Source organism: Mustela nivalis (genome assembly GCF_964662115.1).
Source record: "Mustela nivalis genome assembly, chromosome: 10".
Classification (NCBI taxonomy): domain Eukaryota; kingdom Metazoa; phylum Chordata; class Mammalia; order Carnivora; family Mustelidae; genus Mustela; species Mustela nivalis.
This window is the reverse complement of record NC_139029.1, coordinates 102,910,531-102,925,430: the sequence shown is the minus strand read 5'-3', so window position 1 is coordinate 102,925,430 and position 14,900 is coordinate 102,910,531. Positions and strand designations below refer to the sequence as shown.

The 14,900-nt window shown below is 38.1% G+C and overlaps 1 protein-coding gene across 1 annotated transcript in view; it reads left to right on the top strand.

The window, feature by feature from the left end:
• The window catches only part of CAPZA1 (capping actin protein of muscle Z-line subunit alpha 1), a 48,671-nt gene extending 35,541 nt beyond the window's left edge, over nt 1–13,130 (top strand). The window contains exons 6-10 of the mRNA XM_082685092.1: nt 1,621–1,700; nt 2,297–2,375; nt 7,837–7,908; nt 11,066–11,128; nt 11,500–13,130. Coding sequence (XP_082541218.1) covers nt 1,621–1,700; nt 2,297–2,375; nt 7,837–7,908; nt 11,066–11,128; nt 11,500–11,640 — 435 coding nt within the window. The 3' untranslated portion in view covers nt 11,641–13,130. The remainder of the gene's footprint in view (nt 1–1,620; nt 1,701–2,296; nt 2,376–7,836; nt 7,909–11,065; nt 11,129–11,499) is intronic.
• The last annotated feature ends 1,770 nt before the right edge of the window (nt 13,131–14,900 follow it).

Sequence of the window (14,900 nt, the reverse complement as noted above, 5' to 3'; positions counted from 1 at the left end):
TTTCCAAACCATTCCCATTGTCCTTAGGCGTCTGTCTTATCCCCCACATTTTGGTAAGACTGACTTGAAATCCTTTTCTCTTCTTTACACACTCTGCAGTTTTCCCCCTTCCACTGTACTTAATCTTAGGAAGAAGGATCCTTATTCTTGATTTTATGTTCTCCTATCTGATATATCTCTTTTTACCTAGAAATATTTTTATTTCTCTACCCTTAAGGAGAGCACACTTTTCCTCAGTCATAATAATTGCTTTTCTTTTCTTTTTTTTTTTTTAGTTGTAATAATTTCTGTAAGTTACTTCTCTTTCTCCCTCCCCATCCTCCTCCCTCTCCTTCACTTCTTCCCTTACCTCTCTCTGCTACATAAGCGCACCTGGGAGCATTCTGCTCCTACTAGTTCCACTTCTTCATTACCTATCTACTTCTGGACCCTGTGAATCTTGGCTTCAGTCTTTACAGAAACCTCTGAGGTTATTGACGGTTCCTGAATTGCATGACTCAGTATCCTTTTCTTCATCCTTGACTTCCATATGGTATTTCACACCAAGACCAACCAGCTACTTCCAGAAATTCTCTTTAGCTTAGACTGCTCTGTCAGCACCCTCTACTCATTCTAAGTCTGTCTCTACTTCCTTTCTTCTCCCCTATCTCTGTAAATGTAGGCATTCCCCATTGCTGTATTTCTCTCTCTCTTGAAAACTCAGAGTTATTCAATATAGGGAAGGTAAACGTGAAAACATTTTGTGGCACTATATGTTTTTTTTTTTTTACTTTTCCTTCCTATTGCATTTCTGTTCACCTCTTCCACATTAAGGAAGAGTTGGGGTTTCTAACCACTAGCTGAATTTCCCAGTTTGTTAATGACACTACCATCTTTCTGGTCATCTCAGCATGAGATGGCTTTGGCTCTTTCTCCTTTTTTGCTCTTCACTTGCAATATATTGCTAGGCTTGATTATGCTTCTGTATCCTGATATCAACTGATACTACCCTGCCTTATTGCCTAGATTAATGCTTTGGCCTCCTAACCAACTTAAGCTTTTCCTCCATTTTATCCCATATACTAATATTAATTATTCTTCCAAAACAATAGTTCTGGTTTTGTTATTTTGGTGTCTTTCCATTGCCTGTAGAATAATGTCCAGACTTTTTACATCTATGACTACGGGACTTTAATTTTCTATTCTGGATTATCACCATTTGTCGACTTCACACACAACTCTCTAACCTGAAAGAACTAATTGTCATTTCTCTGAATAAGCCCCCAGTTTTCTATCTGAACAGTTTATTCATCTTTCTTCTCAGTCTCTGCTTATGAGTATCTCATCTGTCTTGTAAGGCCCAGCCTAAGTGGCACCTCTCCTATAGCCCTAGTCAGGAATGGTTTTTTCCCCTCAATTTGAGGGGACATTAATTCTTCATTCATTGTATCACTGTCTCTTGTGGAACTAAACATGTTCTTTTCTCTGTTCACATGCCATGAAGTCTTATGAGTTGTATGTTTATCCTGTCTGATCTTTTTGTCTCCCCCAAGGATTTAGTATGCTGCTTTTTGTACAGTATTTGTCACTTAGATTAAGTATGTTTTCGGAGTCTAACCTTTTTTTTTTTTTTAACAATAGGTTTATGCTAAAACTATAGATGGCCAACAGACCATTATTGCATGTATTGAAAGCCACCAGTTTCAGCCTAAAAACTTCTGGTAAGAAAGTAGATGTACTCTTTTATTTTTATTTAACTTATATTGGGAAGGAACCAAACCAGCTGTTGATTGAAAGTTGTTTCTTAATCTAAATAGTTTGGGATAAGTTATTTGAGAGACTGCGGTTACCATCTGTAAAATGAGGGATTTAGATGTGGACATTTAGCTTCTTTTAAACTGTGAGATTTTATAATCTTTTTAAAAAGGGCTCTTAATATCAAGTGAGAAAAAGTGGTTGATTAATAAAGTGCCTAGTTGAAAATTTGAGTTTTATTTGGGTTTGGTTAATAATACTCAAGCTAATTATAAAGTTCAGCAGCCCATCTATCTGTGTATGGAAGAGACTTCCATGAACAGTATAGGCATGGTTTTCTATTCCAAGATTGAAAAATTAAAAATGAAAGTCAAAATAATTTAGAAAAGGTTTATGTTTAGGGACTTGGATACAGACTTATATTTGAGTAGATAGAGCCTTAGATATGTCAAACTGGAAATGACCCCCCACACCCCACTTTCCCAAATTCTTTGCCTCAGTGGCAAATCACCTCTTTCTCGGGCTTACTGCTAACTCTGCAGTCGTGTGTGTGTTTTAATAGGAATGGTCGTTGGAGATCAGAGTGGAAGTTCACCATCACACCACCTACAGCCCAGGTGGTTGGAGTCCTTAAGATTCAGGTGAGACCCCCACATGTTAATAGGCCATGTTGAAGTTGAAAACAAACATGGAAGTTGGTATTTGAAATAAGAAATGACTATATATAGTAAGATGCAAAGGAATATGGATGGTAGTAAATAGAAATAGGAGCCTCCTTTGTGGGGAAGTAGTTAAAAAGCTCTTCTGGATTGATAATGGATAGTCATGTGGTATGTACTGCTTGCTTATTATTTTTCTCTTCCAAAGATAACCTAAGGTTTTTCCAGGAATTATCAAATAGCAGTTCTAGGGGGACCTGTGTGGTTCAGTCAGTTAAGCATCCAACTCCTGATTTCAGCTCAGGTCTTGATCGCAGGATCCACACTGGGAATGGAGCCTACTTAAATAATAATAATAATAAATAAAAATAATAATAATAATTTTTAAAAATAGCAGCTCTAAAAAAAAAAGAAAACAATTATTAAGTGACTAAGTAGCAGCCACTCTAACTTACTTAGGGTCTCTTTGTATATTACCTCATTTAAGCATGTACATAGACATAAAACGTAACTCTTAGCTCTGAAAAAAAGCTACCTGAATGGGATTTTTATTTTGTTTTTTACAGTAATAACAGAAGGTTTTTAAATCAAGTAAGTGACACAGGAACTAGAGAAAATTGCCAAGTGTCATCATGTATGGAATATAAGTAACCAAGCTGAGTAGATTTCTAACGCTTATTTCAGAACAGATAGGCAGGTGAATAAGGAACTGGTTAATTCATTGGATGCCTATCTGGGTCAAAAAGTCTTCTGGTATCCTAGCAGAGATTTGACTTTCAAATTGAGGGTGATTTAATTCTTAAGCCCAACTAACTCTCAGGTCAGATTAAAAGTTACTGATAACAGAAAGTCAGTACCTAATCGTACCTTTATTATATTGTGTTCAGTCTTGCTTTTATAATAATTAGCAAGAGCTGCCTTTTTAAAGGGTATAATTTAATCAGATATCTGTACCCACTATTTTCAGGATAGCTCCCTGCTACAAGTAACAGCAACTTTCTTCCTGGGAACTTTTCCTAGCCACAGGAGCATGCCCAACTCCGATTAGGCAAGCTGGAAATGTTAATTTCACAGCTCTGGAGCCGCCCATAGTGCCATACAAGAGTTGGTAGATAAATAAATATGCCGGCTTCCTCACCTCAGGTGGGACAACTCTGCAGCATGTTCTACATAGTCTTCCAGAGACCAGGGCCCATAGCTGAACATACTGTTCATTAATGCGCCCATAACACTCCTTCCCTTCTGTGTCTTAATACCTCAGTCCTTACTAGTCCTTCCTGAGGTTACCTCCCAAATAAATTACTTCCTCTCAAATCTTTGTCTTGGGGTTTGCTTCTGGGGGAGCCCAACCTAAGACAACACACATACTATTTTGTTTCTCTTTTTAACTGTTGATATGAGTAGCCTAATGCTTTAGGTCTCCTATAATTATGATATTAGCACTAACCTAGTAGCTTACTATAAATTTATGTAACTTTATTTTCTTCTAGAAGGAAATGATTGCTTGTGTTTCAGCTTTGCCTTTGAAAACTTATAAATTAAGAGTATATTATCATAAAGAATGATAGTTTCTGATAAGGCTTAAAATAGGGGCCAGTACCCAGACCTTATTTATACCTTTTAACCAGATTGGCTCATCACACCTTGAGGAAAAACTTGCTTCATACACATATCTTAAAAATCAGAGTGAGAATTACTTGGAAAAGTCACTAAGATATTTAGCTCTTTGGTTATTCTGTAGGCCAAGGGGTAGTTCTGGGAAGTCTTGGTTTCTGACCAATTTATGTTGATGATGGTCATGTTGAAATTTTTATTAGAAAATGAGACCTAGAAAAGTTTTACTGCTTTTGGCAACTTTGAAGCTGGGGAGATCCTGGCCAAGGATCTTATTGAGAATATCTGATGTCATTGTCCTCCCAACCCTTGGACTCCTCCCCCTAAGCATCTCAATAAAATGGTTTGTTCCCTTACCTGCCCAAAAAAGAAAGTTTGTTTTACAGTAGAGTTTGGGGTGCCCAGCTGGTTCTTGATCTCAGAGTTGTAAGTTCAAGCACCGTGCTGGATATAGAGATTATTTAAAAATAAAATCTTTTTAAAAAAGTTTTTTAAAAAAACAAAAACCCTCAGGGTTTAAGCTTAATTTATCATTGGTGTATTAGATAATGACATCAATATTTTTAGAATTTTCAACTGAGTTTATAAACAGCAAGACTTAGTGGCCTTAGTCTATATTCCTATGCACGTCCTAGTTGTTAAGACACATGTTAGAAGTTCAAACCTGTTGCATGGTCCTTGTTCTTGGACAAAAAAAGATTGCCCTGCATAGTTCTTTCTTTCAGATGGTTCTTAGACACCTATCTCAAATATGTAAGTCCTTGTTTCTTCTCTGGACAGAGCTCCATTTTTTAAATATACCTTGTCCTATTTGTATTCACTCCTCTTCTTAGTGTTCTTTTCAGTCTCTGGACTCTTAGTTAAAAAAAGAAAACTAGTGTTTGGGTGTGATCCACCTGTATCTTGAACTTCCATGTCCTTGTAACATAGGCGGGCCAGATCTGAGGACCCAGAGGGGGCCCACAGGACCAGCCAGGAGGGTCGTTGGCTTGGCATAGGATAGAAATGAAACTCAAGCCAGGAGGAAGTGAGAGCAGACTTTATTGAATAGTGTAAGTGATAGAGTATGGCAGATAGAACGTCTGGCAGACTCAGAAAAAGAAAAGCGAAGCTCCCCATCACTTGGAATTAGGGATTTAGACTGGTAAGGGATCCAGGGTACATGTTCCTTCAGGAATTCAGGTTCCAATCAAAGGTGAGTGCCAGGTGAACAATAGGTAATTCCATAAATCATCAAAGATAGGGTATATTAATGCCAGTGTCAACCAAGGTTTGTTTGAAGCTAATGTCCCAGAACATGCTTGGGATCCAGTTCTTCTTAGATGTTATCAGGTGTTTGAGGGCCTGGGATGAAACTTAGAAAATGATTAACTTTCTTGTGTCCGCATGGAGTGGGAACATAGCTTCTTTGGTTTACTCACATGCAAGTATGAAGAACATGAGTAAATAGGACAGCCGAGAAATAGCAGAAATAGGGCCTTTCTAGAATGGACTCCATTCAGCTCCCTATATCACTTGTGTGTTGGAATTTTAACCCTTACATGTCATCCTTCCTTAGCACAGTCTTTTTTGCCTAGATCTTTTCTGTTCTGATTCTTGCATGTAGGTATTAACAGGCATTTATCAACTCCTTGCTTTTCCAGTGTATTCTTAAATCGTCTTTTTCTCCTTAAACCCCTTTAGAAAGCCAAAAGATAAAATTTAAAGTCTGCTTTGTCTTGCCTATCTGGACAGAGTGAGCTGGGTTTTTTTCTCCCCTTAAACAAGGCCCTGTAGTGGATTCATATTGCCTAGGGAAGTCCTTTTGTTGCTAATAGGATCTTGATTTCTGTCTAGATGAAGTCTTGGGTATTTTAATTCCCTTCTGATGATATCTTAGAAGAGTTAAGTCCCTAATGAGACATGTTACTTCTATTTGAATCAGGGAATTCCCAGTTTTTTGACAAAACTCAACAGTGGGAGGTATTACGCATGTTGAACATGGTTTTAGTTCTGGAATTTGACCTAATTCATTGTCTAGCTCCTCTTCTTATTCAGTATGTGAACATGGATAAGTTATTAAGCTGCCTCAAGCCTGAGTTTCCTTAACTGTAAAATAGGAATAATAAGGGTGCCTGGGTGGCTCAGTCAGTTAAGTGTCTGCCGTCTGCTCAGGTCATGATCCCACAGTCCTGGGATCAAGCCTGGTGTAGGCTCCTTGCTCAGCAAGAAGCCTGCCTGTCCCTTCCCCTCTGCCTTCCATGCCCCCGCCCCATCTTGTGTTCTCTCTCTGTCAAATAAATAAAACCTTTAAAACAAAATAGGTATAACAATGGTCCTCATTTCAGAGTTTTTGCAAACATTGAATGAGATAAGTAATAACTAAAATGTTTGGCATAGTGTTTTAGGTTTTTTTAAAGATTTTATTTATTCATTTATCAGAGAGAGAGAGCACAGAAGCAGGGGGAGCAGCAGGCAGAGGGAGAAGCAGACTTCCTGCCGAGCAAGGAGCCCAATGCAGGACTCGATCCCAGGACCCTTGGGATCATGACCTGAGATGAAGGCAGATGCTTAATCGACAGAGCCACCCAGGAGTCCCTGGCATAGTGTTTAACATATAGTAAGGACTCAAATAATAGATATAGTATTACAGGTATAGTTCTTTTTTTCTGCTTTGTCTCTGCAAACATTCCTTTTTGTCCAGATGTCTCCTGGTAGCTTGAACTAGATGAAGGAAACAAACAGTACCTAGACTACTATTCTAGTATTATGCCCCAGTTTCAGCTCTCTCCACTTAATTTCCTTCATAGCACAAGTGTAATCTTTCAAAAACATTCCCTTTTCCTGAGTCCTGTCACCTTTAATAGGATAAAGTCTGGATTCTTAACATGGTTTATAAGGCAGTTTGCTTTTCACAGTCTGTCTCCTGCTTGCCTCAGAGCACTATCTCCTGCCACACTCCCCTCCACACATACTCATCTGCTGTGAGTTCTTTATTCTTCCCTAAACTAAACCATTCTCTTGTCCTTTTTCTATCCCCTTGCTAGATGTTGTTCTCTACTTGTCCATTTAGGTGACAGCTCCTATTTGCAAGACCCTGTTCAAATGCACATAACAAAAGGATACTCTCATCCTATTTTATATGACCAGATTGAAGCCATGTTAAGGTGTTTGAACCTATCTTGTAAGTTGCCAAAACTTCTGACACGTTTTTGGTTAATCTGGCTCTTATGTACGCCTCCTTCTTGCTACTTGGTCTAATACTTAGAGCACCCCACTTTACCATACATCCTTAGAACTGCTTTTGCCTTGCTTTTGTAGTCTAATTTACCAGTAGCCTATTTGCTTTTTCAGTTTGTCTTTAACTGTCAGTTCAGTTTTTCCTGCACTTGGTCAGATGTACTTACCAATATTGATGATTCTATATGTGGAGAGATATATAAGGGATTAGGATCCATTAAAATTCTTGGGTTTTCACAGAGAGAAACTGTTAGATTTTATTTTAATTATTTTAATACTCTTAAGAGTGGACTCTTATTTAAAGTCTTTGTATTTGCAATACTAGCACAGTGCCTGGAATGCAATAAGCACATAATAAATATTTATTGAACTTAATAATCAGTTTCCCCTGCTAAGAGAAAGTGAGAATTCTTAAAAATTGAAAGTGTTCTGTGAATTTTAACCACATTTTAAGTTACAGTTGGTCATATTAATATTTTGTTCAGAGTTGGTGAAGATTGGGGATGGCTTTAAAAAAAAGATTTGGCATGGCTTAAGGCATGGATTTGTACCTTAGCAGTGGGTTTCCATATGAACTACACATAAACTTGCTCAACCATTGTCTCAACAGGTTCACTATTATGAAGATGGCAATGTTCAGTTGGTTAGTCATAAAGATGTACAGGATTCAGTAACGGTCTCGGTGAGTGTGGAATATTTAATATCTGTCTCACTTGTGCCTTATTTTTCTGTAAAAAGTTGATTTTTTTACAGAAAAATAGTACTGATTCTGAGTACTGATTCTGCCACTAGAAATTCAGTTTGTTTTCAGTGCTTTGATTTTGGCAGCTTATAAAAGTATGCAGTCAACCCGATATATTAGTTCACAGTCTTTGACTAAATATATAAGTAATTATGTAAATACCATAATGTAACATAACATGATATAACAACAGATAGGATAATGGCTTTAGAGAATCCAAACTTCTTTCTCTCTTTCTCAATAGTGAGATTTGCTCAAGGACAGCAGTATCTTCCAATCAATAAATCCTATAGGGCTACATTCGTATCACTAGAGAAGCTGAACATTTTTAGGACTATTCAATTAAAAAGTATTGCATTCTGGGGTGCCTGGGTGGCTCAGTGGGTTAAAGCCTCTGCCTTCAGCTCAGGTCATGATCCCAGTATCTTGGGATCGAGCCCTGCATTGGGCTCTCTGCTCGCCGGGGAGCCTGCTTCCCTTCCTATCTCTCTGCCTGCCTCTCTGCCTACTTGTGATCTCTGTCTGTCAAATAAATAAATAAAATCTTTAAAAAAAAAAAAAAAAAAGGTATTACGTTCTGTACCTATAAAGAAGGGACATAATTTTTTTGCATTCTCAGTACTTCTTTATATTCTAGAAGTTATTGAGCACCTTCAAAAAGCTTTTGTTTAGGGTGCCTGGCTGGCTCAGATGGTGGAGCATGCAACTCCTGATCTCAGGGATGTGATTGAACCCACAATGTGGGGCTTGAACGCCCCACATTGAGTATAGAGCTTAATTTAAAAAAAAAAAAATCTTAAAAAAATTAAGGACATCTCGGTGGTTCAGTGGGTAAAATGTCTGACTTCTGTCAGGTCATGATTCCGGGGTCTTGGGATCAAGCCCTGCATCTGTCTATCTATCTATCTATCTATCTTTGCCAGATAAATAAATAATTAAAATCTATAAACAAGTAAATAAATAAAAATTTTTTAAAAATTAAAGGGGGCACCGGGGTGGCTCAGTGGGTTAAAGCCTCTGCCTTCGGCTCAGGTCATGCAGGGTCCTGGGATCAAGTCCTGCATTGGGCTCTCTGCTTAGTGGGGAGCCTGCTTCCCCCACCTCCCCCCGCCTGGCTCCCTGCCTACTTGTGGTCTCTGTCTGTCAAATAAATACGTATAAATTTTTAAAAAAAAAGAAAAGAAAAGAAAAAAAAAATTAAAGGGATTCCTGGGTGGCTCAGTTGGTTAAGCAACCAACTCTTGATTTTGGCTCAGGTCGTCATCTCAGGGTTGTGAGATCCAGCCCCACACTGGGTTCTGCACACAGCAGAGTGTCTACTTGAGATTCTCTGCCCCTCTCCCCACCACCAGGTGCTCTCTCGCTCACTCACTCACACTCTCAAATAAATCTTTACAAAATAAATAAAATATTTTTAAAATTTAATAATAATAATAATAATTTAAAAATTAAAAGGAGGGGCGCCTGGGTGGCTCAGTGGTTTAAGCTGCTGCCTTTGGCTCAGGTCATGATCTCAGGGTCCTGGGATCAGGTCCCACATCGGGCTCTCTGCTCAGCAGGGAGCCTGCTTCCCTCTCTCCCTGCCTGCCTCTCCATCTACTTGTGATTTCTCTCTGTCAAATAAATAAATAAAATCTTTAAAAAAAAATTTTTTTTAAAGGAAAAACAAAAAACCAAATGGCTTTTATGTATGTTTTTATCTGTCAGTATATACCTTATTAGAAATTAAAACTCAGTAATGTTAAATATTTATTAATTTAAAAATACGGTAACAGGGACACCTGGGTGGCTCAGTCGGTTAAGTGTCTGCCTTTGGCTCAAGTCATAATCCAAGGGTCCTGGGATCGAGTCCCACATCAGGCTCCTTGCTCCATGGGGAATCTGCTTCTCCCTCTACCTGCTTATCTTCCTGCTTGTGCGCACGTGTTCTCTCTCTCTATGACAGATAAATAAAATCGGAGCGCCTGGGTGGCTCGGTGGGTTAAGCCTCTGCCTTCAGCTCGGGTCATGGTCTCAGGGTCCTGGGATCAAGCCCCACATCGGGCTCTCTGCTCAGCAGGGAGCCTGCTTCACCCTCTGTCTCTGCCTGCTTGTGATCTCTCTCTCTGTCAAATAAATAAATAAAATCTTTAAAAAATAAAATAAGTCTTTAAAAAATTACAATTAGAAACCCATTACTTGTTAACCTAAATAACATTTTCATGAAAAACAACTATGTTTTCACAAAAACAAGATAGTACAAAGAATGGCATTGATTTACATTTTTACGAATTGTATAGTGTCTGACTTAATAAAAGACAACTGGATTCTCATATGTGCCCACACATTCCAGTAGCCACCAGAGTGATGAAGCCATCACACATTATGCACCTTCTGGGACCTGCATTATGCACATTTGAGAGGGGTAGTGGAAAAGCAAATGACTTAGAGTTGTGTGAAAACAAAACATGGTTTTGACTATTTGAAAGAATCTGGAGAATGCTGCTCTAGGCAGAAAATCGTACCTTTTACCTTTAATTCTGTTCTACTTAATGATGAAAGGAAGAGAGAGAATGAAAAATGAACCAAAGTGAAAAGGCCACGTTAATATGTTCCTGAATCATGTAAAGCAAAATGTGGTTGGTTGGTTTAGTACCATAAGTAGCCAATAGAGGAGTGTGAGTTTAACATATATGGCTGACATTGGTGAGGGCATTGTTTATATCATCTTAAACCAGAGATATTTTCAAGGCATAAAAATTTTAAGACATCGTGATGATGTCTTTTAGGTATACTGTGGTAGATTGGAAAAAGCATGGGGTCTTATGGTGAAGACATGGATTCAGACCCTGTCTTTATCTTTCAAGAGCTGTATAATTTTGGTCTAGTCACTTACAAGGATTCTGTCTTCTCATCTGCAAAATAGAAGTGATGCTAATAACAGATCTACTTCACAGGGTTGTTGTGAGAATCAAAGAAGGTAGCATGCATGGGAGCACTTGACAAACTATAAATTGTTCTACAAATCTTAAGATTTCTTTAAAAGGTCTTTTCAATATGTTTTTATAGACTGCTTATACTTTAAGAAAAATTCCTATTTCCCCTCTTCCTCCATTAGAATGAAGTCCAAACTGCCAAGGAGTTTATTAAAATCATAGAGCATGCAGAAAATGAGTATCAGGTAAGATTTGGAACTGATTTTTCTAGATTTTTAGTACCTTATTATTTTGCTGCTAACACATTTTGTTAGACTTCTCTTTGTCCTTTAAACATAAATATTGGTGGTGTTCAGTGTTAGTAAATGTGGAGACTGCAGACATTGTACTTATAGTCAAGGTTTCAACATTGGAACGGATTACAGCCCTAGTTTTAGAAATAATATAAGTGGGCTTCTTAACTCACTTCGGAGATGGGAGAGGAGCTTATTAGGACTATTACATGCTGTCTGTCCTTTTTAGAAGACTCAAGCATGTCCTTTGACTACAGAATTACTTTCCTAGTCACAACCATCCGTTTTCATTCAAGCAACTTATCTTCAATTATCTGTTGCAGACAGCAATTAGTGAAAACTATCAAACAATGTCAGACACCACATTCAAAGCCTTGCGCCGGCAGCTTCCTGTTACCCGCACCAAAATCGACTGGAACAAGATACTCAGCTACAAGATTGGCAAAGAAATGCAGAATGCTTAAAGGCTGAATGTAGGATTCTTCAGTATGTGGAAAGAAAGGATTTAACATGCGGTCATATGATAAATAATTGATTTATAAACAAGAGTGATATTTTGCTAGGGCTTTCAGAGTTAACAGGTTTTCTAGCCTCATGAAATACTGTTGAACCTATAGCATCGTCTTGATTCTTTTGTGTTCTCTGCCTTGTAATTTTCTGTTTTCATTATATCTACTTGTAAAAAAAATTTTTTTTTTTTTAAATTCTGCCACATTTAATGATGGAGAGAGAGAGAGATCTATCCTGGAGTCATTTTACTGTTTAGAAAATTTTCCTAGCCATGAAGTTCTGTTACTGATACAGACAGGTAATATGCTCAGTACTTTTCTACCCCTGTCCTTCAAAGCACTTCTGGTACTTCAATGGTTTTTACTGATCCACCAATAGCTAAAGAGGCCATGCTACAAACTAGCTGAATGGAAGACACATTCATCCTTCTCCCTCTGACTGCTTTGATCATCATTTATAGCATCTCATAACCATAGTTTTCAAAAGTTTGGATTGGGCTTTTCAGGTCCTTTTGTGGGGCAAAGGAAGTTTTCTGGAAATTCCATTATAGTCAGCTTCTCTGGGGAAGTTGTTTTTAAATCCAAAGACTTGAACCACATTCCCTGCACATGAACGTGTTTGCTTTTTTCTCTTCCCTCATTGTCTCCTTCCCATCTAGTACCATTTTAGTTACAGACATCTGCATTTTTAGAAGGGTTTTACCCATTATTTTTTATTATTGTTCAAGAACTGCTGACATACTAGGGATGTAGTCGAGTATAAAACTTGAAAAATGCAGATGTTGAAGGAATAGTAGGTATCTTGTGCTTTAATACTTTGTGGCAGGATTGTACTATGAACAGATGAATCAAACAACTATGTACATCACAAACAAAACTAAAAATGAACCAAAGTGAAAAGGATACGTTCCAGGCAGTATCTTTCTATTGTAACCTGTTATTTAAGGGAATACTAGTGATTTGTTCTAAATGGGATGTAAAACTTGTTCCAAATTACTCTTCCTCAGTCCTGCCTGCCAAGAACTGAAATGTAACTGTGATATAGCAACCCTTCCCAGGTATATTGGCAGGTATATGTGTGATCTCGGAATACACAGGTGACATAGATATGATATGACAACTGGTAATGGTGGATTCATTTACATTGTTTACACTTCTATGACCAGGCCTTAAGGGAAGGTCAGTTTTTAAAAAACCAAGTAGTGTCTTCCTACCTATCTCCAAATAAATGTTAAAAAAGAAGGGTGTTTGTGCTTCAGCTTTGTTTTTGCTCAGTAATACAGTCAAGCAAGTTTGTTTCCAAGTGACCTGTTGAGCTGTGTAAGCATTTTTGTTTATTTCAAATAAAATATATTTGTATTATGTGTCATTCATACTATCCATTCATATCACACTATCCTCTGTATCAGGTAGTTCAATAGAAATATACCTGTTTTGTTCTTAAATTGTCTGAGTCTCTCCTTTGCAGTCCATCTCTTCAGTTTTTGTTCTCAAGGTAAGGTAGAACTGTGTTAGGTCTTATTTGATGAGAATGTTCAGGGTTCTGAAATTGGTTCCTATTACATAGTCAGTGATATCCAAAGACTTGGAAAAAATAGCTTTTTTTTTTTTATTCCCTCCAGTCTGAGCATTGTCTCTATGGATAATACTGATTTCTTCGCCCAGAGGCCACACATGGTTCCAGGTTTGGGTTCTTGGGGCGTTTCTTGTTTTTTGTTTGTTTGTTTGTTTGTCTTTTAAAAGTAATCTCTACTCCCAGCATGGGCTCAAACTCACAACCCTGAGATTAAGAGTTGCATGCTCTACTGACTGAGCCAGCCAGGCGCCCCAAAGTTTTTGTTTTGTTTTCCATTTCTAGTTATCTCCTCTGTCATTGAGAAAGCAAGGCCCAAGTATGGTTGTAGTCACTAGGCAGGAAGTAGAAATGAAACAATCTCTGTACCTTGAGCTTGGGTGATATTTCACCTTGGCTTAACTCTAAATGCAGCTTTCCTTCCATGCAAATCTGACTTAGCTACAGACATGAGAAAAAGGCTTTTATCCTGGTTCTTAAGAGAGAACCAGAGGAGTTTCAGTGATTCACATTCCATCTAAGGCCAGTTCAAAATTTCCACCTTTTGGGGGAACATTTGTTGTACAACATTCTGTACTTGTAGTGCAAGCAGACTCAAATGTTCTTGCCTTTAACTTACTAACTCCCATCAGCCTGTCCCTAGCCTATCCCATCCATTTCCCTAGCCCTGACAGACTTTTATAAAAACTCTTAATCTCTTGGCCATCTGAAGCCCTTGGTTACTTGTATAATCGGGAGGAAGTCAGCCCTTCTTGCCAAGTCCTGCAGAGACCTGACTTCCTTAACCTCCTCCAGCAGAATATTTGCTTGAATTGTGTCCATTTTATCGTGCAATGCTGCAATCAGCCTGTGGGATCCTAGGGCAAAGGTTTCTCAGCCAGATGGAAAGCAGTTTTCTGTGAGGCCTCACTCCTCTATTTGGATTTGAAATTACACTGCTGAAAACCATTTGTTTCATTTGAGCCTGGGTGGTTATGCTGCTGTTAGTTGCCTAGTTCCAGGGCCTGTTCTCTTTGATAATCTGGAAATTTGATGCTGGACTCATCTGGGTTCACGACATGCTTGGCAAACCTTGGCACATTTTTCTCCAAACTCACAAAAAGACTGATACATATCTGAATGTCAATTTATAGTTTTATGATTTTATACAGAACTGCAAAGCTGCCTATTGCTTGGAAGAGCAAAGAAAAAGGAGGATTGGTAAAAACAGAACAAAACTGGATGGTCCCATAAGATAAGTTGAGCTAGCTAAGATTCTCCCTTGAACAGAGAATGTATAAAAAGACGGTAGATATTAGCTGAGGATAGAAACCGATCTCATACCTCTTCAAATCCAATGTATCAAAGAGCACTATTAAACATAAGAACGTACTACTGATCCTCCTTATTCACAGTAAGTGTAAGGTTGTTCGAAAACACTAAGTTTGCAAATACTTAACACTCCTCTTAGGGGAATACGGGGTGATGTTACTGAGAACTTTTGGCCACAACATTTTGGTCAACAGATCAATACATGATCTTGTTTTATATGTGTTTCTATTTAAATCATTTAATATACATTGTTTATTCATTAACATTGAACTCCCAGTCAACAGCACTATACCTCCTGCCTGACAAAGCTTACCTAAAGGGAATTTTCTCT